Here is a 26573-nt window from a genome sequence, read left to right as displayed (position 1 = left end):
AACCATGTCCAGATGTCCTGGGATTAAACTGAGATAGATTCTGGGTAATTCGCTGGTGTGGAATCAGAATCCAAACTGGAGACTGTATTGCATAATACGGAATATCTGGTTACTTTGGATTGGTCTGTAGTCTAAGAAGCCCTCTAGGAAGTATCGTCCTTTTCAATCTCACAAGCACATGAGTAACCCTGCTAACTGTAGCATCATTTTGAAACAGAAAAGACAGAGTTCCTGACTTTAAGAATTTAACATGAAACACAGAAGAGAGTAAAACAATTTTAAAATAAGATATTGTGTTCACTTATAACATTAGGAATGAAAAAAAGAAAACTAAAGAAAAAACCCCAAATGAATATTAAATAAATAAATATTAGTCATGCAGTAATTGAAAAAGCCAGGCTTTTATGCTGCCGATCATCAGTAAATTTCTAAATAATCCCATCCCACTAGCCCCATGGCCACCGTGCTCTTGTTAGTGAGAATATTTATTTCTGTTTGAGAAGTAAAAGTTTCCTAACAAAGAGCACAGGATAGAATAATATAGCTTTGTCTCCACCTGCAGGAATGAAGAGACTGAATTCTTTTGTTGTTGTCCTTATCTGAAAATATGTAAGGCCTTTGGGATCACCATTAAAAATATGAGGTAGAATCAGTAGTCAGGCTTTACTTCACGTTCTTCTATAATAAAGTAATAATTGGATCAAAACAGGGTCAGTTAAAAGACGTACATAATTAACGTGAACGACTGTGCTTATTTCTATAACTTCTTTTTTTTTAACAAATTTTATTTATTTATTTGGCCATGCCACTCAGCTTTCAGGATCTCAGTTCCCCGACCAGGGATTGAACTCGGGCCGTGACAGTGAAAGTACCAAATTCTAACCACTAGACCACCAGGGAACTCCCTCTATAACTTCTTAATGAACTTAAACACAGAGAAAAATTCACCATGACCAGTGTACACCTTGATGAACTATTTCAAAGTGAACATACTGGTCACCATCAATCAGAACAAGAAACAGGTCATCACCAGCACCCCAGAAGCTCCCTTACAAACTGCACTTTTTTTTTTAATAATTCTTTTTTTTTTTTTGGAAGTATAGTTAATTTACAACGCTGTGCCGATCTCTGCTGTACAGCAAAGTGACTCAGTTATACATGTAGAGACATTCTCTTTTTATATTATTTTCCATTATGGTTTATCACAGGATATTGAATATAGTTCCTTGTGCTATAGATAATGTAATAATTCTTGAATTCACCTTATTTTTTTAAATCTTTTTCTTTAACTCATATTTATTTATTTATTTTTAACATCTTTATTGGAGTATAATTGCTTTACAATGGTGCGTTAGCTTCTGCTGTATAACAAACTGAATCAGCTATACGTATACATACATCCCCATATCCCCTCCCTCTTGCTTCTCCCTCCCACCCTTCCTATCCCACCCCTCTAGGTGGTCACAAAGCACCGAGCTGATCTCCCTGACTGCACTTATTTTTAAAGCCAGATTTGAAAACCTTAGCCTTTAAGCTAGTCATCCTAAGAAAGAGAGGAAGCCACAAGCCACAGACAGACTCCTGCTTCCCAAGCAGCCTGGTCCAGGAGCTGCCCCTGAGAGGCCCACCGCCAGCCCTGCTGTGACGGTGAGAAGGCAGCAGCTCCTGTCTTTCACCGGGGCTCCAAACCCGATCAGCTCATGGTCATGTCCAAGGATAGGTCTGCCCTCATCTTCATTAAGCTAAGGCCCTATGAAAATGAAGCAGATCGAGGTTTGTCCTCAGAAAACCCCTTCCATGTATACTCCTTGCAGAATATTGGTGTGTAGTACTTGGGGAAGACTCCTCTCTGATTTGGACAAGAGTGGAGGTGCCCACTGGTCACTACAATCAGCATGGGCAGCATTCTACACCCATGCCAAGTAAGAAATTAAACTCTTTTATTTATGACCCAAACTACCACTTCTAACTAAGATAAATCTCCACGTGATTTAAATTACCCTAAGATGTCCATGGTCCAGTGCCTCGAAACTATTATTTCCTATAGCTTTTTTGGGTTTGGAGTTGTTTCAGACAGGAGGGTACATCCAGCCCCTATCACTCCATCTTGGCTGGAAGCAGAAATCTGAAACGTTACTCTCTGACAGTCCTCCAGCCTTTTGAGAAGAAAAGGTTTTTAGAAATACAAGGCATGTGATTATTCTTATGCTTTGCTATATAATAGGTACTGAGTTTTTTTCCCTTTACCACATATGTGTGGTTGCTCGTTTCGTGACCACAAAGTCTGTAGATATTGTCAGGATTCGATTTAAAAGCAATGAACCATCCCACCGATTCAGCGGGGGAAGAACAAATTCACATCTTCGTGTTAAGGACCTAAGGGAAAGGGACACCAGAGCCAGGCAGAGTGGAAGGGAAATTATAAAACTGAACAAACCATAACAGGATCGATTTTCTTTTTAGGTTTTCATGGGTTTGTCAGTCTGTTTCTAATATTTGTTAAAATCATTGTAACATATGTATTTGGACATCTGTCACTCAAAGAGTTAAGCCAGACTCCACCACGGGGCTCTGGAGGCTGGTGACCCCGCCAGGTGCTTTTAGTAAAAGGGAGGTAACAATGTGTCTAGTACATACATATTGTGGGCACACTTCGACTATTCAAACCCAGACAGAGGAAACGGGGGAATGGAGGTGGGGAAGGGGGAGGGCTCAGAAAAGGAATAAAAAGAGAAAATGGCCCAAAACTCTCTGCTGTGGCTCTTCATGTGATGAAAGCCTGCATTGTGTGAAGCTGTGAGTCAAAAGAAGAAGGTTATTCAGCTATTGCAGACTGCATCTAAAATATGAAATAGTTCTCTTCCAGCCTCTTTGCTTCTCATGCTACAAAAAAGTCCTTCTCATTAGCTACCACTTTTCTTCTACGGCACAAAGTCATTTCACATTTTCAGGGAAAAGAATTTAATTTTTTAAAACCTCTCTTCTCTAACCTGTCAACCAAATTTGCACGTTCCAGTGAACTGGGGTGAATGCTTGGTCCTAATTTGATGTTTGCCGAAAGCGTCCTCCGACCCTAATAAGCAACCATGGATTCGGTGGGGAGCGGTCCTCACGGCCCCTCTTCTCTAAAGCAGCTCCCCTCAGCGTCCCCAGCCCCCAGGTCCTTCACCACCATCTATTTCCCTTGGATGAGAGCCTCCCAGTGAATAGGAGACATTTTTAAGGGGGGGTGGGGTGTCGTGAAAGAGATTTAGAGGCCAAATGGGGCCTTCGGAGGAAAAAGAATTTGGCATCGCTGGTATAACTCAATGGCATTCACTGTTGCAGAAAGTAACGAACTTTTTACTTAGTTAGCAGCAGTTCACCTCGCGTGCTCGTCTAATTGGAGAACATTTTCCGAGAAGAAAAGAGGGGTCGTGGTTCACAGCCACGCATCTGTGCGTGGTGCTGAGGGGCCCCCCGCCTTTTCTTGGGTAGACTTTTGTGCAGGGAAAAGACTCTTCTCTTTGTGTCTCTGCCTGGTTCCTTGTGTGGCATCCTTTCATGGGAATAAACACCAGGGGAAATTATGTCGTGTATAATCCATTTTCAAGAAGGTAAATTTTGCCTGAAAATTCTGTGCTAGCACTTGATCATAATATTCTATGTCCAAATAGCTTCAGAACTCCCTAAGTAATATATGAGTGTATGTAAATTTCCAAATATTCATCCTGAAGCTGAGTTTTCTATTAAATTAGCTGAAAGCGTAATACCTTGAGAAACTACATTAATATGAATACCCGACCAGAAATAGCAATGTTCATTTGTTGTATTAAAATATATAAATTACTTCACCCTGATACCACGTTGAATAGAAGGGACATTTCTTTCAGGGGAGGGTCAGCCCCAGGGCATGCATGCCTGAGGGTGACTTTTCTGCTTCCTGGGGGTCTCACCTTCCATGGAAACAAGTCATTATGTTGCTTTATATATTAAAAGCTCTGAACTTTTAACTTTAATTTGGTTAGTTAGCAGACTTGGGATGTTTGTACACCCTATCAAATTTCTTCTTCTCTCTTTTTGAAGGCAAGCTTGCTGTTGTGAGGGCTGCTCCCGTGAGGAGTAGGTAGTGACTTGGGTTTCTAGTTTGAACAGTGTGTTTGTAAGTAAAAAATTTAAAACTCTCTCCTTATTTAGCTTCCTGACACATGGTCTTGGAATATCACTGTGAATTTGACTGTGGCAGACAGCAAATTAATCTTTCTAAGATCCTACATGGGTTAAAATGCTAATCATTCTTTGGCCTTCAGAAAGTTTCTTCCAATTTAGGCAACACTGTGACTTACTCATACTAGATACCTAATAAATACTTATTAATTTGATTTAATCTAGGATAATATCTCTAAGGACTATTTGGAAGCCGGATTATTGAACAAACCCGCAATGTTTTTTCCTGATAGCTCAGTTCTCGGAACCGAGGTGGGTAATTTTGAAGTGATTTCTGGCCCTGGATCCATTTCCTGTGATGTCAGAGACACAGCTTTCTGAGGTGACTTCAGGACAGAGCTCTGGAGAGGCCCTTCCTCAGGGAAGCCACCCTAAACCCTATTTAAGGGTTCTTGGGTGGCTCCTGATGGCTCAGCTGAGATTTATACCTCTGGTTTCAGCAGGACCCCTGGATGCCATTTGGTTTTCCTCATCACCATGCCATTGAACCTGAGAGGTCACCCAGTCTGGCTGACACCTTTCCAGACCACTTCCTCTGGTGAGAAAATAATAAGTCGTCTTCATAACAAAGAAGTAAACATACTGCCTGTCCTGAATCCCCAGCATAGGCAAGAACAGTGTTGAGGCTCATCAAAGCCCAACAGCAGGGTGTGGAGATAACTCTGTTGCTAGTAAGAAGGATCAGTTTAAGGGGAACCCATGACTGGCGCCAGCATACATTCCTCTTGCTTCCAGATTAGCTCCATCCCAGGCTAGAGGGTCTGGAGTAGAGTTAGTCATCAGTGTAACAGTTGCTAATACTTACTGAGCACTTATCATATATCCTGCACTGTTTCAAGGTCTTTCCACTAATTGGTTTTATTCATACAACTCTATAAGGCAGATACTAATATCATTTCTATTTTACTGATGAAGAAACTGGAGCACAGAGATTTTAGATAAATTGCCCAAGGTTACACAGTGTGATGGTGCAAAATTGTGTGCACAATTCTTGGAAAGTCCTCTTTTCAAAAAGCGGAGCATAATTCTCCCCCTCGCTTGGTTTGAACCAGACTTAGAGACTCAAATCGAGTGAGTAGAATGTGGTGTAAGTGATGGAATATACTTCCTAGGTTAGGATGAAAGACACTGCCCCTTCTTCCCAGCTCTCTCTTGGATTGCTCACCCTGGGGAAAGCCCATCATCACATCTTCAGAACTCTCCCCACGTGGGAAGACCAACAACCAGCACCGTGTAAGGGAGCCACCCTGGAAGTAGGTCCTTCTGCCTCAGTCAAGCCTTCAGATGACAGCAACCACACGACAGACCTTGAGCCAAAACTGCCCAGCTTAGCCACTTGTAAATCTCTGACCTCTAGAAACTGTGAGCTGTTTATTGTTCGGAACTGCTAGGTCGGGGTAATTTGTTATGCATCAATGGATAACTAATACACATAGCTTCTGAGGGTCAGAGCCAAGATACCAGCCCAGGGGGTCTGAATGCAGAGGCCACAGTTTACCACTGTCCCATTCCATCTCTGCTCATACAAAGGAGATTATCTGATGAGCTCAGATTCCAGAAAACGTGTTCAATAATTGGGAGGACAATTTAACCCAAGCTCCTGAACATCCTGTGTTTCTAGACCCTTAGAAACCCAAGGATGGCAATGCACACATCAGCTACATACAGTCACTCCTTTCCTTGGATGTTCTGAATGAATCCTGATAGAGACCTTTTGCCTTATCCCGCTTTTTCTAAACTTCAGACAGACATTACTTCTCTACTACTTCAGACAAGCCTGTTACAGTATAATTTATCAGATTGAAGCTTCCTTTAGTGCCATTTCTATCCTGAGGCTATACCATCATCACCTTAACCAAGTTGGATACTGACCTCAAGTATTAGGCTTCTTTTATCATCTATTACTTTTAGGCTGTGGGGAAAATAGAAACAACTCATCTCTTAGATCCTATCTAAGTGATCTTAGATAGGATCACTTCTGCAAGTGGTTGTTTCCCATTATGTGTTGATTAGAACTGCTTAACTTTCAGAAGGTTGACCTTCTGCTGCCACCTTGCTGATACAATAAATGTTCATGCCCGTAGCACTGGGCTTTGCACAGAGTGGATGCTTCGGAAGCGGTAGTTCGTATCTCTCTCCCATCACACCTCACATGTGCCATCAAGGGAAAGTTAGTCTTCCTCAGCACTTGTTAGATAATTGTCAGCAAATCACCATCATCTGACATAACCCCACTGGCTGCAGCAAATACGTGTTCTCCATTACCAGCTTTTCAGTATCAAGGTATCTGGAGCAGAGATTCAGAAGGGACTTGATTACTTAGAGTCAAAGGCGACAGGTGGCCTTAAATATATTCCAGCCAAGAACAGCTAACCTGACCCTGGAATCTCAACACTCACTGCATCTCACCAGGACAGAATCCACAGTCACCATCTCCTGCCCCCACTCCTGGATGTTTTCGGCAGTCACGTCACTTCCCTGCTTAAAATCCAAAGCAAAGTCCAAGGTTTTCACACCAGGTAATACAGAGTTTTCTACAAGCGGGCCCTGGACTAGCTTACCTCCCAACAATCCTCGTGATTTTCAACTTAAAAACATTGAACTCTATGTAATTTCTCTCCAACTTCACACGCCCTTTCTAACTCTTTAAGGATTCGGTGTAGAGTTCGTCTCCTCTGGGATATCATCCTCCCACCCCACCTGACCTCTGCCTTTGTCCCCTTCTCTTCACTGCTGGACTGGACATCCTCCATGTCCCAACAATACTCTGAAGACAGCCCCACGTACTGGGTACGCTATGCTGACGTTACCTGTTTGAATGCTTGTCCCCTCCGGTACATTATAAGCTTTGCCAAAAATGTAGGATCGTATTTAACTTTGCATTCCTGGTATCTGGCGAATAGTAGGTACTTAAATGAGATAATGTATACAAAGTATTTAACACGACACCTGACATGGTAAGTGATCACTTCACGTTGTGGTTGCTGTTGTGAATTTGCTGAATGATGGTTACTGTTCACCTATCCACAAGCAAAAAATAAAAATCTTTGCTCCCTTCCGGGCAAAAAGTGAAGAGAGAAAGGCTAAATGAAAAGAAAAGAAAGAAACGAAAAACACCCTGTTTCATAGGAAACAATGAAGACTCTAAAGACACTAAAGATGAGCAACTGAACGGGCTAAATCAGATGAGACTAATGAGAAAATCGAACAAAGCAAGGGGAATTTGTCGAACTTTCCTAGCAGGCCAGATAGTCTCCACTTGGAAAGCAGCTCTGAGGGAAGTGGTAAATTCCCTACCACCTGAGTCACTAAAAACTAGACCAGACAAACCACTTAGAAGTATACAGCAGTAGACTTCAGGGTACCGGCAAGAGTCAGTGGGCTTTTCATCTTTAATTTCTCTGATTCACTCATAAAATATTTATAATAAGGCTGCAAAACATTTGTTACATCTTTTCCCATTGTTCGCCTTCATTTTTCCAAGGGGAAAATGAACAGTGTTCATGTTTACTCAGCTAAGACTACCAGGCAAGGGGGCTGTGCAACTCCACAGTGGCTAGCATTTAACAATAACACTGGAAAAGATAGAGACAACCATTCTACTGGAAACTTTTTTGACATAACCTGATTATTTTGATTAGGTCTATACTGGGGGAAAAAAAGTCTTGGGGCAGACTGCTACTTGGTATTTGTTGACTTATTCTTTGAATAAAATTGGTCAGAATACATTTTCTTAAAATAACAACCATACATGACACACAAGTTGTACTTTATTTCTCTTGTTCCCTCCTCCTCCTTCCTCTGCTTGTTTGTTTCATCTAATGGTTCCTAGAAACAAAGCCAGACACTAGAATAAAAGAGCTGATATTACTATTCTCTTGCAGTTGTTTTCTTTAGCTTTTTAAAAACAGTCATATTTTCCCAACTCTTTGTTGATCAGAATTTTGCCTAAAAAGTGTCTTTCAGAGTATCTCTGAAAACCCTGTTTCAGAATATTTCCAGCTCTCACTTCAGCTGGCATCTGGAGGCTTTGTTTTGATGTATTAAGATGTGATACTACATGAAAAAAATAACTAAATTCTTAGGGGTTTTTTGACCCACTAGAGCACTACCTTAGATGTTAGAGGTGAAGGGAATGGATCTCCACTACAATCCTCTCATTTTAGTGCTGAGGAAACCAAGCCCCTGGATGCGCAGTAGGGTCACAAAGCTAGAGTGAGTCAAAGCCAGGACCAGAACCCAGATGTCTTCACTCTTTGTCTAGACCTTTGTCTGTTATACCAAGGATTAAATGGGTAGAGATCACTGAGTTGTGTGTTTTTTCCTTTTTCTCCAATCCGAATTTCAGCAATATAATTGTAATGAAGCTAAGAACAGCTAACATCCCGTGAATTCTTACTATGTGCACTGCATTATTCTACACTTTTTATGTGCTTTAGCTTGAGTCGCAAAACCATTATCCCCCCTCTTACCAATGAGGAAAATGAGGCACAAGAAGGCAATGTTACTTTGCCAGGGTAACCTGCCTGGGTAACAGATAACAGAGAGAGGATGGGACTCTAAGGCCTGGGCTCCAGAGGCTGTGTACCCATCACTACACCTGATGGCTTCTCAGTAAAAGCAGACCTTCCCTGGGGGCTGGGAAAGCAATGGAAATGCTGTTCCCCTGTCGAAGTGTTGATATTTCATTGATGCTTCAGTGTCACTGTTGTGGCTCTGCATTTTCATAACCCCTATTTTACACAATCATTACCAATGAATTTGCAGTCTCACTTCTTCGGAATTTCCCGAATATAACCATGGTGATTTCTCAATAATGTGAAAACACAAACTGCAAATTTTGCATCTTTGTAAACTTTCTAGGTGTAAAATATTAAAAAGTTTGCCCCAAACCGCTGATAAAAATAATTATAAACAAGAAGACTGACAAAAGAACCAGTATAAAAATCTATAGGAAAGAAATTTAACATCCAAATCCACAGATCAAAGAGAAGAGCTTTTGAGAAGAATGTAAGTTGTACCAGACACTAAACATAGTTCTCAGAGTGTTTCAAAACCGTATTTAAGGGCTTCCCTGGTGGTGCAGCGGTTAAGAATCCACCTGCCAATGCAGGGGACATGGGTTCAAGCCCTGGTCCAGGAAGATCCCACATGCCGCGGAGCAACTAAGCCTGTGCTCCACAACGACTGAGCCTGCGCTCTAGAGCCCGCAAGCCACAACTACTGAAGCCTGCGTGCCTAGAGCCCGTGCTCCACAACAAGAGAAACCACTGCAATGAGAAGCCCCCGCACCGCAATGAAGAGTAGCCCCTGCTGGCCGCAACTAGAGAAAGCCCGCGCGCATCAATGGAGACGCAACGCAGTCAAAAATAAATAAAATTTTTAAAAGAGCTTTAAAAAAAACCCATATTTAATGTGTACGTTACATTCTGTTCTGAGCACCAGAAATTATTGGTAATAACTTATAAAAAATAACTTTCTATTAGAAGAAAGGAGTCTTCAAAATGTACACTGCATTTATAAAGTTTTAAAATTATATGAAGTTTGGGGAAAAATAGAGAATATGGAAGACTCTGAAAGTCGAGACTAAGGTCTCCTTTGGCAGATATGAACTGGGGGCTTACTGGTGAGCATTCTATAAACAGCACGCTCTGGTTTGCCCTATTAATACAGTTAGGGAAGCAGTTGGCTGGGCCCTTTCCTGCAATTAGACAGTCCCGCTCTGGGAACCGAGGGACCACTTTGGGGTTTGTCCACTCAGCACACACCACACACACGTGGGTGTTCACCTAACCACTTTACACAAACTCCTTACCACCTTCGTGTTCCGTTTCGTGATTCATTTTTAGGTACATTTCAGCCAATAGTTAGATATCATGGAGCAAACAACAATGTCGGTAGATTCATAACTTCCATTTCCACCTGAACTGAGAGAGTACAGCATGATAGGTTTTGCACAAGCTATCACAGCATTTCTTATTCTAAGGAATGCATTTACTTTTAAATAATAAGCAGCTGATTATTAGGTGGATGGTGCTCAAGTCATAGGAAAGAATTAACCTAGTTCTACAAAACTACCAGCATTAAAAGTATCCTGATTGAAATTAGGCTGGGGCAGAATTTCTATAGTCCAGTGACTACTATTCCCCAGATAACGGACCAAAGATAGTGGCCCGGCTCCTTAATGACTGGGCACTGCCCATCTAAAATCAGACAATCTTCAGTTCAGAGTTTGTATTTTGTTTTCTTTTCCTCCTGTTCTAATCAAAGCAGACGTAGAAACAGATAATCAGCTTCTAATTATGGAAAATCATTGTGTCCCAGCCTCTCTGGTGGTTAGTGGAAAAATATATAAATGGCATAAAATCTTTTTTTCTTTGTCAGAAGAAAAAGGAAGAGCCGCTGCTCAAGACTCTCACTGTTAGGGGAATCCAGACCACACGAAGCTCTCTCCCCTCCAACAGCCAGGGAAGTCCATTTGCAAAGTGCTCGTGGCTGCCTCAACCCCAGCCCAAGCCTCTTCCCAAGACACAAGTGTACATAAATATCCCAAATGAGCTGCGCTCTCGGAAGGCCACCCTCCTTCCTCTGGTTGCCTTGGAGACAGATTTGCTATTTCTCCCTTCCTGTAGCTAGGATGGAAGAAGAGTGGAGAGGGGACAGAATTGGCTTTGATCCATGCTCTGCCACCGGGGAGCGAGCCTCAACCTCTCAGACCCTCCTGATTCTCACTGGACAACAGCAATACCGATGTCTGCCTTGTGGGGCTTAGGTGACGGTGAGACGTGAAATATACAAAGGGCCCGGCCCCAAACGGGTGATTTAAAATGGCAAGTGTATAGAAGGAATTCGGTCCCTGGGAAATTGGCAAGAGTATAGGTCTTTACTAGCTGGTCGCTAGTCTGAGACTAGGACCTCTGGCTAGAGTATTTGGTTGCTTTGGAAAATCCTTCAGGTCCTCAGCAGGGGCAAGAGAGCCCAGGGTAATTGGAAGAGGGATGTTTTTCTGTTTTCTAAAGAGACTGTAAGTGGAGTCAACTACTTGTTTACTGGAACCATCCATAAGAGGTCAAGAACTGAGTTCTCAGGCCAGGAAGGGGAGTCTGAGAAGGGTCTCAGAGCCAGGAAGTAGATGGTAAATTATGTGACACCACAGTGCCAGGGATTAACTTCAGCAAAGTCCATTTCAGGTGTTCACTGAGAACTTCTCTGAGATTCAAAAGTCCTGGATGGTAAATTATGTGACACCACAGTGCCAGGGATTAACTTTAGCAAAGTCCATTTCAGGTGTTCACTGAGAACTTCTCTGAGATTCAAAAGTCCTGGATGGTAAATTATGTGACACCACAGTGCCAGGGATTAACTTTAGCAAAGTCCATTTCAGGTGTTTATGAGGCACAAGAAGGCAATGTTACTTTGCCAGGGTAACCTGCCTTAGGTAACAGATGACAGAGAGAGGATGGGACTCTAAGGCCTGGGCTCCAGAGGCTGTGTACCCACCACTACACCTGATGGCTTCTCTGAGATTCGAAGACCAAGTCAGTTCAACTAATATTCAGGGGCTGGTGTCCCTGCAAAGAACACAAAGTAAGACCCAGCTCTTGCCCTCAAGCAATGAAGAGCTGAGGAAATAAAGACTATAAGCTCCCTGAGGGCAGGAAACATGTCTGTAAGAAAAGAAAGGGCCAGTAAAGTCACATTTACTCAAATCAGGGCTTAAATCAGGACTCGCCTGCAGAGACAAAACCTGGGCCGATGCACTTCCTCAACTCCCTGCTCCAGGGTCCAGTCACCGCTCTCTGTGATGACCGTGTGACAGGACTGACAGCAGGGCAGGGTCTGACTGGGGAGACCGGGGGGAAGGCTGAGGCTCACCGCACACTCTACCTCCATCTGGACGCCTCCGGGACAATCACACCCGGCTGATCTCGCGCGACATCAAGACGGTGCACAAAGAAGGGCTCGGAAATCTTGCAGTGTGACCTGAGCGGGGCGAGTGCCTTTCAGCATCTGTGGGAAATAAGCCAGAAAGACTGTTGGATCTGTGACCTGCCGAGTGAGACTCCGGAGGGCAGGCTGGGCCCTGAGTCATTGGGAATCGGGGTGGTTCTCATCCCTCAGTCTTGAGTGGAATGACCCAAGCGGCGGCACTGTGTCCTCCTGCTGGCCTGTGCAGGTGGTGGAGCGGGACAGAGCCACAGCTGGGCCCTCACCATCTGAGCCCTCACCATCTGAGCGGCAGCCAGACAGACGTGAAGCCCGGTCACCAAGGAGCAGCTGACGCCTGAGCCCAGAGAGGTTTTTTTTAGTGAAAGTGAACACTAAAAAGACGATTAAGATTATCAAGTGAGGTCTTGTAGAAACGAGAGGAGAAGATGATGAGGCGGTGATGAAAATGCCTGGTGAAAAAGCTCCTCGTGAAAAAGCATCCCAGCAATAAAGATGCAGGAACTACTCGCTTCAGCTGTCACCAAACCTTTCAGTCATTAAAACTTGGAGAAATTAAAGCCCGTGATCTGAAGCCTTTTTCATTATGAATGAGCCTTTCACAATTTAATTCTTGAACTGTTCTTAAAGCACATTTGACAGTGGACTTTGTTCGGTATCCTGGCTATTGGCTACAGCCACCTCCGCAGACACAAATGGATTTCTTTTTGTTTTTCTATAATCGAGTGGATTATATTAATAACATAGAAAGGAAAAATGAATGAACACGTACTAGGAGCATGACACAGTAAGACATAGTGAGGAGGTGGGGAAAGCACTGGATCCAGGGACAGAAGACTTGGGCCTCAGTCAAGCTTCTGCAATTTACATGACACAAGTCACTTAATTGCCTCTAATGCTCAGTTTCTTTATCTGTAAAACATGGGAATAGAAATAACATTTAACTATGAGGACCTCAGTGGGGAGACAATGATAGGCCTTACAGAAATGTGCTTTGTGAAAGCCCGGTCCTAGTTACTGCTTGTAGCATCATCATTGGCTGTCTCTGAGGGCAGCTCCAATGAGAGGGAGTCTTGGTGTAGCTCCCGCTGTCTATGGGGCTCTGAGGGCACCGGTGTTCCACCGACAGCCCAGAGAGAAAACCCAACTGATATGTACGAGATACCAGCAGTAGTGGTGGGTGTTAATTAGGTAAATCACCAAATTACCACCTCTGATACAAACCAGAAAATGTTTATACCTTCTGATATCTTACTGATCTCTCATTTTCTTTGCAGGACAGATTTAAATTGTGAATGGTACTAAGTAGCTAATATCCTGAACAACAGCACAGGGGACTTTGGTTTGCTCCACTTGGCACTGGGCTGCTGGGGGATGCTGCATTTTCATTAAGGCAAGGAGTCTGCCTTAATGAACTGTACTCAAGTATTTCCCCACACTTTACAGATGAAAAAACTGAGGCTTAGAGAGAACAACTAATTTTTGCAAGGTCCCAGAGCCAACATCTGGAATTCATATTCCAAATAATGCTCTTAACCCTCGTGTCACATTGGACATAGAACACTTAGGAATCTGAAAAAGCCAAAAGATACTGCCTGGCTGGAAGGGCTACGAGTCGGTTGAACCACTTTAGAAAACAATTTGGCACTCTTTTATAATCCTGAACATTTTCATGCTCTACAACCCAGAAATTCCAGTCCAAGATAGAGGAATTCTCGCGCATGTGCACTGGTATATGTACACAGGAATGTATGGAAGCATTGTTCATAATGAAAACCAAAAAAACAAAACAAAAAATATCAAGAAAAGCCAGAAGTTCCTTTGATGGGAGGATGGACAAATAACTTGGGATATTATACAGCAGTGAGTATAAATGAACTGCAACTCAACACAGCGGCAAAGATGAATCTTTAACATTACACTACGTGGAGAAGAGTAAGTTACTGAAGGCTACCTATAGAAGGACACCGTTTCAATTAAACTCAAAGCAAGCAAAACTAACAGATAACGAATGCAGATACATACATATGGGCTAAAAGTTTGAAGAAAACCAAGTGAAAAGTAGGGACAAAATTCAAGCAAATGGCTCCCTCTAAGCATAGGCAAGGGTGGACTAAATGGCCACAGGTAGATGCAAAAGTATCGGAAATATTCTAGTTATTAAGCTGGGTGGTTAAGTCCATGGGTGACCGCTTTGTTATGCATTGTGCTACCACATAAATTAGATATATTACTCTGCATGAAGCAGATATAATTAAAACCTTCCTTTTTAAAGTTACTACTGGGACTTTCCTGCAAAGGTAGGATGGGCATACGGCAGCCCCCGTCTCCCACCCTCACTCCTAGGTACCTAAAGCCTAGGTGACTATAGGAAAAAAACCCAGACCAAGGTGCATGGCTCCGATTACCCAAGTCTGTTTTTCTGGTCCCTCCAAGCTTGAAGGCTACCTGGGGCTCTGGGGCCTGGATAAACAACCCAGCCAGCAGAGCAGAGCAGATGGGAAAGATCTAGGCCACCCACACAGCAATCAAGAGCTTCACTGGGTGGGCCAGAAACTGCAGTTGTCCCTGCCCCGTGGTAGCACTGAGCCACCTGTGGAGAGCGGGGGCGGGGGGCAGCGGGAGTGTCCGCGTTCCAGCATTCAGAGGCCCAGCCACCCGGCTGCACCCGGGGCCAGCAAGCGAGTGCCAGCGGGACCTCAACACCAGGCTCTCCAGCTGAGGCAATTGAAGTGAGTGGATAATTGCACATAATAGAGTTAAAATATAATTGCCTCATTAAAATGGGTTACTAAATCTCACTGTGCCTGGGTGTGAAAGAGAGAGACGGAGATGCGTGTGTTAAACTGCAAGAAAAACAAAATTGCATAAACGAATGTGAGTGGGAGCGATCTGAGAATGCCTGACTGTGCCACGAGGTCGGAGGAGACCCCGGTGACCATGGGGTCCTCCGAAGGACTGGTGAAGCCCACAGCTGGTAGCTGCTTCAGGCAGTGATGACTCAGAGCGGGACCAACTAATGGTAAGCAGGTCTCACCTCCTGCTGGGGCGTCTCCACTTTGGAAGATAAAGCTCTAGTCTTGCAGAGGAGAGATCCCTGTCCCTCCACCGTCTCCAGAGTTCCTCCTGGTGTGGCTACCCAAGCAAGCTGGACAACTGGCACCTCTCCTGCTATCCCGGCAGAATTCAGAGCTGGAATGGGAGCCGTCTGCCTGTGTGAGAGGGAAATCTAAGCATCAGAGAATGACTCCAGGGGAAACACCCCCAGGTAGCAGCACAGTCCTTGCCAACCCGTAAGGAAACCCCTACAAGTGACATCTTCCCCTCCTGCCCTGGAAGTGTGCACACGACTCTGGTGAGATCCGTAAACGATCCCTCCATGAACACACAGAGAAATAACACTCTTCTTCCGTCACAGGTGGGCACTGACCGCAGTGCTTCCTGCTGTTGCCCCCTCCAAATCACCAATGCCCCACAGAAGAGCTCCTCTAGGGAGAAGACCCCAACTCCTCGGCACTTTAGAACATTTTAAAGAAAAACACAGATATTTGTGAAAATAACTCCAAGTTCTTATTACGCCAAGAGCCGTAAGTGGTCATGCCTCACTTTGTTCTTAAGTTTCTAACATGCATTCAATCTGACAACGAGCACAACTTAGTCCAAAGGAGCAAGTTTAAGTTTTTTCTCAGAACGCTCACACATTAAAATGTCGAGACTAATGACTTTTTTTTTTTTTTTTTGTGGCACGCGGGCCTCTCACTGCTGTGGCCTCTCCCGTTGAGAAGCACAGGCTCCGGACGCGCAGGCTCAGCGGCCATGGCTCACGGGCCCAGCCGCTCCGCGGCATGTGGGATCCTCCCGGATCGGGGCACAAACCCGTGTCCCCTGCATCGGCAGGCAGATTCTCAACCACTGCGCCACCAGGGAAGCCCGACTTATTTTCTTTTGAGTATTAGAAAGCAGATAAACATTAACAATCTGGTGTCAGTGTCACTAACAAGACCCAAAACCCGCTTCAGAATCCTGCAGTCAAGGGGTGTTTAGTGTAGGCGCAGCTTAGGTGAGGGACTAGAGATGCAAACAGAGGGGAAGGGGGGTTGCACACCCCAGCCCTAACCGTGCAGAGAACACTGGGTGTGCCCCATCGCCCTAACCAGCCTGCGTGACTCATCTCTGCTGGTAAGCCCTTGACTTCAAATGCAGATCTGCACTTATACGGACAGATTTGTCTTTATGCATGATTGAACACTCTCTTGATTCCTCAGATAAGTTGAGAAGTGCAAAAGAGGAAGAGGAGAAGCTTTTTAATTACAAGCCAGTCAGTCTGGCAGATAGAACTCTCAACCTGTCCAAGTCCTGGACTTCCGAACCTCGCCAAGATCCCCATCTGCTTCTTCTATGGGGCCTGGGGTGGCGGGTGCTGATTCAAGTTCCCACAGAAAGAATCAGACAGTCTTGGACCAAATGCTTAGCTCTAACAAACAAAGAGCCTCAGTTCTGGATAAAAGTCAAATTGTTAAGAAATTGCACCGCTCTTTTTTTTGGGGGGGGTGATGGTTGTGGGACAGGGCAGGATGGGGAAGTGACAGAACCAGACTTCAGCTCATCTTGATACAATTTTGGAGTTACAAATGCTACTCTCGTTCCCTGTCTCCCCAGGTTTTGTTGGGTGCAGGCCAGGGCTTGCCTGGATGTCCATAATTTCCCGTGTGGCTCTCCCTCTCCCGCCCCCGTGCTCAGTTTCCTTGAGTGCCAGGATACTCCAGAGACTCAGAATGGAGCCCTTGAAATGTTATGAAACAGGAATTGGCAATCCTTTCCTTTCAAGCTGCCAAGCTGTAGAAGGGGCTTGCGGGGTATGGAGGCACTGGGAAGGTGAATGCAATGTGTCAGCTGGTGTCATGACTCAACTTGTAAGGTGCCTCCAACTGTGCGCCCACCACTCAAGTGGCAGCCACATGGAGGGCAGATGGGCAAGAAGAGGGGGGACAGAGGCAGCGATGGGGAGAGCGTGTAGAAGCCAGCAGCAGCCGGGTGACAGCTGCTGAGTCTCAGCCAGGCTGGCACGGCGATCAGGAAGCCTGGAGTGCCCCCCTCTGGTAAGTGAGCCAGGGGTTGGTTGCTAAATCCAGTAACAGAACCCTCCCTACAGGCACTTGGCATTTGAGCCTTAATGGTTTTGGCACTTGGCCTAATTGCTCAGAATATGTGCTCAGTTAGATAGAGAATGATTCCTTCATCACACTCAGTAAGCATCTGCACACAGCACAGAAGCTGTGATATTTCTATTCCAATAAGTCCTTTGCCGACCACCAAAAGTCCATGGAAAACTCTCAGAAGCTATTGGATATAAACCAAACTGAATTTTACATTACGTGTATGCTTCAGGTTATGGAAGATTTTATAAATAGCAGAATGTCCACCAAACAAGAAAACTGCCTCCTTATTTTGTTCAAGAAAAACCATCTACAATGAATGTTGCAGCGTTCAGTGATAAAAAGGATTCACATTTTATTATCTCAAAAAACTGGGAGCTGGAAACCAGTGTGATATATTTGCTTATACTTGTTAACGTTTTTATTTACCATAACTCGCTTTGAGATGAGGTCGTTTTGGTCAATTAAATCAGATTAGTATATAAGACATCAAGATCTCTTAGAGATTAAAGTCATAGGCTAGTATTCAAACACCAGTAAAAGCCAACAGAATCCACGTCACCCAACCCAGGGTCTGAGAGAGAAGGACAGGAGTGAACAGTACGAACGTGAGGATTTAGCTGAATTTATCATGGGATCATAGTGACTGGAGCTACCACTAGTTCATACATCAGCTTAATTGGTGAGTCTGTAGTTTACGTTTATAACTGTGGAGTAGGACACAGCCAGTGGATGCCCAAGGGGCATGGCAGAAGGAAATCGACATCATCATCAATATTGCTTTTTAAGAAATAAATTTTATTGCCTCATTCCCTTGCTAAAAACTTTAATAGCAAAAATGCAAATAATGTACTTCTAAGTAACTAATGGTTCAAAGAAAAAATTATAATGAATAAAATTTAAATATTGAGAAATAGCTTCAAAGCATATAAAACATAAACTGACAAAACTAAAAAGAAATATAAGCCAATCCACGATCACAGTTAAAAATTTTGTTTTTAAATCTCTCTCAGTAGCTGAGACAACATGCAGATCAAACATCATGACTACAGATGATCTGCACAAGATTAACAATGTTTATCCTCTTAACACATGTGGAACGCTGCACCCAGTAACTACAGAACACATCATTTTCAAGTGTAAGGGGGATATCGTTCACTTAAATAGGTCATATGCTGGACCCTAAAGCAAGTATGAACAAATATAGAAGGACTGATATACAGTATATATTTCCTGGCTACGGTAGAATTAAGCTCAAAATCAATAATAAAAAGATAACTAGGAAGTCTTCATATATTTGTAAATACATTTCTAAATAATTCATGAGTCAAAAAAGAAATCACAATGGAAACGAGAGAATACTTTGAAGTGAAAGATAATAAAAATATGACATAAAAGTTATGGATATAGCTAAGTCTGTGTTAGAAGGAAATACAGATGAACATATTTAAGTGAATATATTACAAAAGAAGAAAATTTGAAAACTGATGATACAACTTCCACTTCAAGAAGGTAGAAAAAGGGAATTCCCCAGTGGCCCAGTGGTTAGGACTCCACGCTTCCACTGTAGGGGGCACGGGTTGGATCCCAGTCAGGGAACTAAGATCCTGCAAACTGAGCAGCATGGCCAAAAAAACAGAAGGTAGAAGAAGAAGAGCAAATAAAATACCAGTAAAGTAGTAGGAAGGATATAATACAGATAAGGAAAAAAATCAACAAAATAGAAAACAAACATAATCAATCACATCAAAAACAGATTCTCTGACAAGACTAGCAAAGTCCATAACTCTTAGCAAGACTAAGAAGGAAACAAAAAAAGAAATAAAGAAAACACAAATTACTATTACCAGGTCCACAGACATTAAAAAAGATAAGAGGATGACAATACATTTAGATGAAATGGACATATACCTTGAAAAACAGAATTCATCAAAACTAACACAAGAAGAAATAGACCATATGCATAGTCCCGTATCTATTTTTAAAACTAATCCTGTAATTTAAACCCTTTCCACAAAGACAACACCAGGTAAGCTGGTTTCACCTGGAATTCTTCTAAACATTTAAGGAAGAAGTAATAACAATTTTACACAAACTATTCCAGACAAGAGAAAAAGGGAAAACACGTCCCACTTAGCTTTATGAGGTTTGGTTACCAAAACCTGACAAGGACATTGAAAAAAAAGGAAAATTACAGAGCAATCTCTCATGAACATGATGCAAAAATTCTAAATAGAATATTAATAAAACAAATCAAGAGATATATAGAAAGAGATTGTACATTATGCCCACTGGATTTATTCCAGGAAGGCAAGGTTATTTTGACATTTGAAATTCTCCACATTAAGCAAATAATGGGGAGGGGTAACATATGGTTATCTAAATAGAGAAAAAAAATTTTTGATAATATTCAATACTCATTCATAATTTAAAGTAATTAGAACAGAAGTGAACTTTATTAATTTGATAAAGCTTATCTACAAAATATCTACTAGTGAAAGCTTTCCCTCCTTCCCCACATTTTAGAAGGGTGACTACCCTCTAAAGGGTAGTCAAGGGTGACAAGGGTGACTACCCTCACCGCTTCTATTCGACACTGTAACATCATACTGGTTAAACATTATACAGTACCATAGAGCTAGAAAAATTAAAAGAAGAATCAAAACTCCCATTAATCACCGACTATGTGATGGAATGCATGGATAAAGTTTACAAAAGAATCTACAGATAAAATTTAGAATTAATTGGTAAATTTAGCAAGGTCACTAGTCAACATACAAAAATAAACAAAACTAAATCCAGTGGTTTATACAAAAAGAGAAAATAATATGATCAATTTAGGATTATCCCAGGAATGCAAGAGTTCTTTATCATCAGAAAAAATATAAATGTCATTTACCAGATTAAAAAGTAAAAGAAAAAAGCCACATGCACATCTCAATAGATTCTGAAAGTCACTTAATAAAATTCAACACTTATTCATAATTAATAACTAAGAGCATGTAAGAATATAAAGAACTTCCTCTCTGATTAATCAACTAAAAACCTAATTCTTAGTGGTGAGATACTGCAAGCATTACCTTTAAAATCAGAATTAAGTGTCTATTATCATTGCTATTAGTTACATCGTGCTAGAGGTTGTAGTCAGCACATTAAGGCAAGGGAAAGAAATAAAGGGCTTATAGATTGCAAAGAAAGAAACAAAAGTGTCATCTAGTCTCAAATAATATAAATGTCTATACAGAAAACCCAAAGTAAAATCATCAGAAATAAAAAGTTAGTTAATGCTTGGATCTAATGTAATCAACACACAAAAATCAATTCCATTTCTATATACAGCAACCAATAATTTAAAAATGTAACTTAAAAAGATACCACTTACACTATAAACAAGAATTGTAAGTTTCTTAGGAAAAAAATATAACAAAATTTTCTTAGATTTATATGGAGAAAATTATAAAAGTTTTTCTAAGGGACACTAACCCTACCCTGAATAAATAGGGAAAATTCAACAGGTTCACAAATTGAATTATTTAAGATCATAGACATATTCATTCTATCCAAATTTATATATAGATTCAAAGTAATCACAACCATATTCCCAACTGCTGTTTGAGAAATATAAAGTTGATTCTAAAATCTAAGTGAAATAGCTGAAAGCCAAGAACGCCCAAAGCACTCTAGATGAAGAAAATAAAATGGAACACCCTACCTGATATCAAGATTTATTATAAAGCTCTGACAATTCAAGTAGCAGTTATTGGTGCAGGAATAAATACACCCATGAGAAGAATGCAACAAAGATCCAGAAATGTATCCACATATGTGGAAATTAGATATATGACAGAGATGGCACTAGCCTCACCCCACCATGACGACATACAGAAAGTAGGAAGCAATACTAATTCTGCACCATCCCTCAGGACCTGCGGTTACCAAGAGCAACACCACTGCTAATGATTTACCACTTGCAAAAAGAGCGTCTTTCGGGAAATCGTAAGAGTGAATTTGCACATTTTTGGTTTCTGCAAATTCCATCATGGTTTAATATTGTATGATTCATTACCTTAACCTGTTACTACTCAGTGGATAAGTGATTTTCTTCTTTGTAAGATGCAGAATAAACGCAGGGTACCTTGATGTTTTTCTTTTTGTTGTTGACTTTTGTTTTTAACGACAGCCTTTTGGCTTTCGAATGCTTGCTTTGCTTACATCTTTGTTTATGAAAAGGAACTAATACAGCTGTTAAGCAAGAAAGATTCCTGATCTGCTATTAACTACATATTACAGGTCTGTGGAATATTAATCAAATCTTTGGTTTCCTTTTTAAGACGTGGCTTCTAAGGCAAGTGCATTTTTCTACCCCAGTTCAATCCCCATCACCATTTCATGTTCCATCAGAGGCCTGGCTAGCAACAGTAGCAGCTCTTGTCTGAATCCTGCAGACTAGGCTCATACATATGACACCCGTAGAAAGGCTGGGCTCTACACAGGAGACCCAACTTTTGATGATGGCTTGCATAAGGAAAATCACTCTTGCTCCTTGTCATTCTGCAGTTAGTGGGCAAAAAAGTAATGCTTGTTCCAGGGGAATTTCAGATCTTGACATTAATGGAAATAAAGAGCATACTCAAGTACATTAATTTCCTGGTGGCCAAGCTATAAACTTTGAAAACTCTAGACTGGCTTGGACTTTCCCTGTTTAAAATACACAATGACAAAACACTTTGTCAAAAAATGATATATCCCCTCAGAGCAAGCAAATATTTCATATGGATATTTTTGGCCCTATCAAAATTTTCCCCCAATTCATCTCATTTTTATAAACTTAGTACAATTTATTTTTACTTATTACATTATCAGTGCTAGGAAAGTTTTTATTTTTTAATATTCACTGGCATTAATGTTAGTTGAATTTGATAGGCTGGCATGCCGTTATTAATATGATTAATATGATTCATTTCGTAGCCAATTTATGGTAGTTTTATATTTGGATCCATAAAAATACATAATTATATTATCCATTTCCAAAAGCACATTCTCTCTGAGGAGGAGTAAGTATGTATTTTCCAAATAGTTGTGCTTAAATACAACTATAGCCCAGAAGTAACCATATGTAGGCCTATCTATTTATAATTGTTAACAGCATATTTAACTAATAGGAAAAATAAACTGACCTACTGCAAGTATTCAACATTATGTGACTCTACATTTTACTTATATTTTTATTTAAAAATCCATTATTGTATAAAAGACGAAAACTTGTTGCTTAATACAAAGGCACAAAGATTTACACCTATGTTTCCTTCTCAGAGTTTTAGTTTTTAGCTTTTACATTTAGATCTTTGATATTGAGTTGATTTTTGGATATGGTATGAGATATAGGTCCAGCTTCAATCTTTTCCATGTGGTTTTCCAGTTGTTCCAGTGCCATTGGTTAAAAAGACTATTCTTTCCCCATTGAATGGTCTTGGCAGCCTTGTAAAAAAATCAGTTGATGATGGATGCATGGATTTATTTCTGAACTCTAAATTGTTCCACTGAACTGTATGTCTATCCTTATGCTACTATCACACTGTTTCGATTACTGTGGCATTGTAACAAGTTTTGAAACTGGGAAGATTCAAGATTGTTTTGGCTATTCAAGGTCCCCCGTATGGCCATATGAATTTTAGAATCAGCCTGTCTATTTCTGGAACACAAAAAGGCAGATGGAATTTTGATAGAGGTTGCATTGAATCTACAGATCAATTTGGGGAATACTGCCATCTTAACAATCTTTAGTCTTCCAATCCATGAACATGAAATGTCTTTCCATTTATTTAGGGCACCTTTAATTTCTTTCAATAGGGTATTGTAGTTTTCAGTGGAAAAGTATTTCACTTCCTTGGTTAAATCTACTAAGTATTTTATTCTTTGTGGTGCTACCATAAATGGAATTGTTTTTTTAATTTTCAGATTGTTCACTGCTAATGTTTAGAAATACAACAGACTTTTGCATACTCATCTTGTATACTGCAATGTTGCTACATTGTTTATTCTTATAGTTTTGGGTTTTTTTGTTCTTTAGTATTATATATATATAAATATATACAGACCATAATCATCAGCAAATAAACATAGGGTTTCTTCTTCCTTTTCAATTTGTGTGTCTTTAATTAATTTTTTCTTACCTAATTGCTCTGCTAGAATTTCTGGTATAATGTGGAATAGAAGTGGCAAGAGTGTACATCCTTATCTTGTTCATAATCTTGGCAGGGGGCAGTCTTCAGCTTTTCATCACTAAGTACAATGTTAGCAGTGTGTTTTTCATAAATGTCCTTTCAGTTGAAGAAATTCTCCTCTATTCCTGGTTTGTTGAGTATTTCTTTATTTTAGCATGAAAGGGCGTTAGATTTTCCTGCATCTGTTGAGGTGATCATGCATTTTTTTCTTCATTTATTCTATTAATATGGTATAGTACATTGACTAACTTTCATGTTAAACTGACCTTGCATCTGGAATAAATCCACTTAATCATAGTATATAACCCTTTAATATGTTGCTAGATTCTGTTCGCTAGTATTTTGTTAAGGATTTTGTGTCAATATTCACAAAGAATATTGGTCTGTAGTTTTCTTGTGGTGCCTTTTCTGGCTTCGTCATACCAATAACAAATACTGGGCTCATAGAATATGTTAGGATATGCTCCCTGCTCTTCTATTTTTTGGAAGAATTTGATAAGAATTAGTGTTAATCCTTCAAACATTTGGTAGAATTCACCAGTGAAGTCATCTAGTCCTGGGCTTTTTTTAAAATTAGAAGTGTTTTTATTATTGGCTCAGTCTCTTTGCTATAGGTCTATTCAGATTTTCTATTTCTTCCTGAGCCAGTTTACTTTGTTTTTTTTAATATTTGTCCATTTCATCTATATTATCTGTTGACATGTATTTATTTGTAGTATTGTTATCATTTTTATTTTTGTGAGGTAGTAATGTCCCTTCTTTTCATATCTGATTTTAGTAATTTTGTCTTTTTTTTCTTTGTCCAGCTAAAGGGTAGTCAATTTTTTAAAAAGATTTTTCAAAAAACCAACTTTTCTGTTCTGTATTTTCCTATTTTATATTTTTAAATATATAAACACCTCTCTACATGCAATACTGAATGGTCAGCACATCCAGTAACTGAAATAACATTATTCTTAACACAATGAGCAGGGAGCACTCCTAGAAACTTCTTCTTACATGTCTTTAAACACCTGTCTGCATGCATTACACAATCGTCAGCCCATACATTCTCAGAAATAACACTCTTTTCAACATGCTGTGTAAGAAACAATTTTTGAAACATCTTTTTTACATGTGTACTCAAACACATCTGTACATGCATTACAGAATGCTTAGCACATCAATCTGCTGAAATAACAGTTACTTCTCTATTCTATATTTTTTCTGTCTGCTATAATCTTTACTATTTCCTTCTTCTTGCTTTCAGTTGTTTGCTTTTCTTTTCCTAGTTTTTTAAGGTATAAAGGTAGGTTTTAAATTTATTTTTCTTTAATGTAGTCTATAAATTTCCCTCTGAGCACTTTTTGCTGTATCCCATAAGAATTGATATGCTGTTTAATACGAAACTTTTATCTCGAAGTTTTCTCTAATTTCCTTATTTCTTCTTTGACCCATTGGTTATTTAAGAGTATGCTATTTAATTTCCACATATTCATTTTCAAAAGTTCCTTTTGTTACTGATTTCTAATTTCATGTCATTGTGGCTGGAGAACACACTTTAATCTTTTTAAATTTCCTGAGACTTGTATTGTGGTCTAACATGTGGTCTTAGATAATTCAGCATGTGCCCATGAGAGGGCTGTATACTCTGTTGCTGGATGGGGTGTTCTGTAGATGTCTATTAAATCTAGTTGGTTTATAGGGTTGCCCATGTATTGTATTTCCTTGCTATTCTTTATTTCTTTGCTAATTTTAGTTACTGTCTAGTACCCTTTCATTTCAGCCTCAAGAACCCTTAAACATTCATGTATGGTATGATTGTTTTTTATATTAGACTGTCTTACTTTCTCCTATATTTTCAGTTTTGCTGGATATAGAATTCTAACAGTTGTTCTTCCACCATTTTGAATATGTCATCCAGTGCTTTCTGGCCTCTGTGGTTTCTGATGAGAAATCAGGTGTTATTGGGGATCACTTGCAAATGATGAGTTCTCTTGCTTTCAAGAATCCTTCTTGGTCTTTGCCTTTTGATAGTTTGATTGTGATGCGTCTTGGTGTATTTCTTTGAATTTATCCTACAATAGAGCTTGGTGAATTTCTTGAGTGTGTATGTTAAGGTTTTCATCAAATTTGTAAAGTTTCCTGCCAATATTTCTTCAAATATTCTTTTGGTCCTTTTCTCCCTATTTTTTCTTTCTGAGACTCCCATTGTGTGAATATTGTTGATAATATCCCAAAGGTCTCTGAGGTTCTGTTCATTCTCTTTCATTCTTTTCTTTCTGTTCCTCAGACTGGATAATCTCAATTGACCTATCTTCAAGTTTGCTGATACTTTTTTCTGCCTGCTCAAATCTGATGAACTCCTATAGTGAATTTTTCATTTCAGTTAATATACTTTTCAACTGCAGAAGTTTCTTTTCTATAATTTTTATAAAATTATGACTAAATTATTTTTATGATTATAAATTTATAACTATAAAAACATCCTTTTTGAAATTTCTACCTCTTTATTGATATTCTGTATTCGGTAAGATATTGTTTTCATACTTACTTTCAGCCCTTGAACATATTTAGAAGAGATGTTTTAAAGTCTTTTGCCTAGTAAGTCCAACATCTGGGCTTACTCAGGGACAACTTCTATTGACTGTTTTTTTTTTCCTTCTGTGTATTGGCCATACTTTGAGCACCTTGCTTGTTTCTTCTTGAAGCATGAGCATTTTTAATATGTGCCCATTCTGTTGGAATGTGCCCATTCTGTTGGGAAATCAGATTTTCTCACCCCATCCCTCAGAGTCTGCTGTTGGTGCCTTTCGTGGTTGTTATTGCATGTTTCAGTGACCTTCCTGAACTAATTTTGTAAAATCTATATTCTTTGTTGTGCGTGACCAGTTAAAGTGGTCCATTAGCTTAGTTGTCAGCTAATAACTGGACAGAGATTTCAATGTCTGGAACCAAAAAAATCTCCCAGTCTTTGCTGAGATGTTGTGTGTGAGAGTTGGGGCATTCCTTCAACATTCAGCCAGGTAGCTTCTAACTTTGCTTCAGCCTTCACTTTCTG

The 26573-nt window shown here is 40.5% G+C and overlaps 1 protein-coding gene across 16 annotated transcripts in view; it reads right to left on the bottom strand.

Annotated features, from left to right (window-relative positions):
- The window catches only part of COG6 (component of oligomeric golgi complex 6), a 280734-nt gene that overhangs the window by 185777 nt on the left and 68384 nt on the right, over positions 1-26573 (bottom strand). For 10 of the 16 annotated variants that reach the window (XR_013824904.1, XR_013824905.1, XR_013824906.1 and 7 more), the window contains one exon: positions 15191-15365. The exons of 1 other annotated variant lie outside the window; for it this stretch is intronic. Coding sequence is in view for 3 of the 15 variants with exons in the window: in XM_079903305.1 (XP_079759431.1) it covers positions 12145-12216; positions 15191-15365 (247 nt within the window). In the remaining 12 variants the exon portion in view is untranslated. Of the gene's footprint in view, positions 1-7821; positions 8035-9811; positions 12217-14959; positions 15366-26573 lie in introns of those variants that run through there. 5 more of the 16 variants (XR_013824916.1, XR_013824915.1, XM_079903305.1 and 2 more) reach the window with 5 other exon arrangements.

This window comes from Stenella coeruleoalba (genome assembly GCF_951394435.1).
Source record: "Stenella coeruleoalba genome assembly, chromosome: 18".
NCBI classification, from domain to species: Eukaryota; Metazoa; Chordata; class Mammalia; order Artiodactyla; family Delphinidae; genus Stenella; species Stenella coeruleoalba.
The sequence above is the reverse complement of the archived record's forward strand: the minus strand, read 5'-3'. Positions and strand labels throughout refer to the sequence as shown.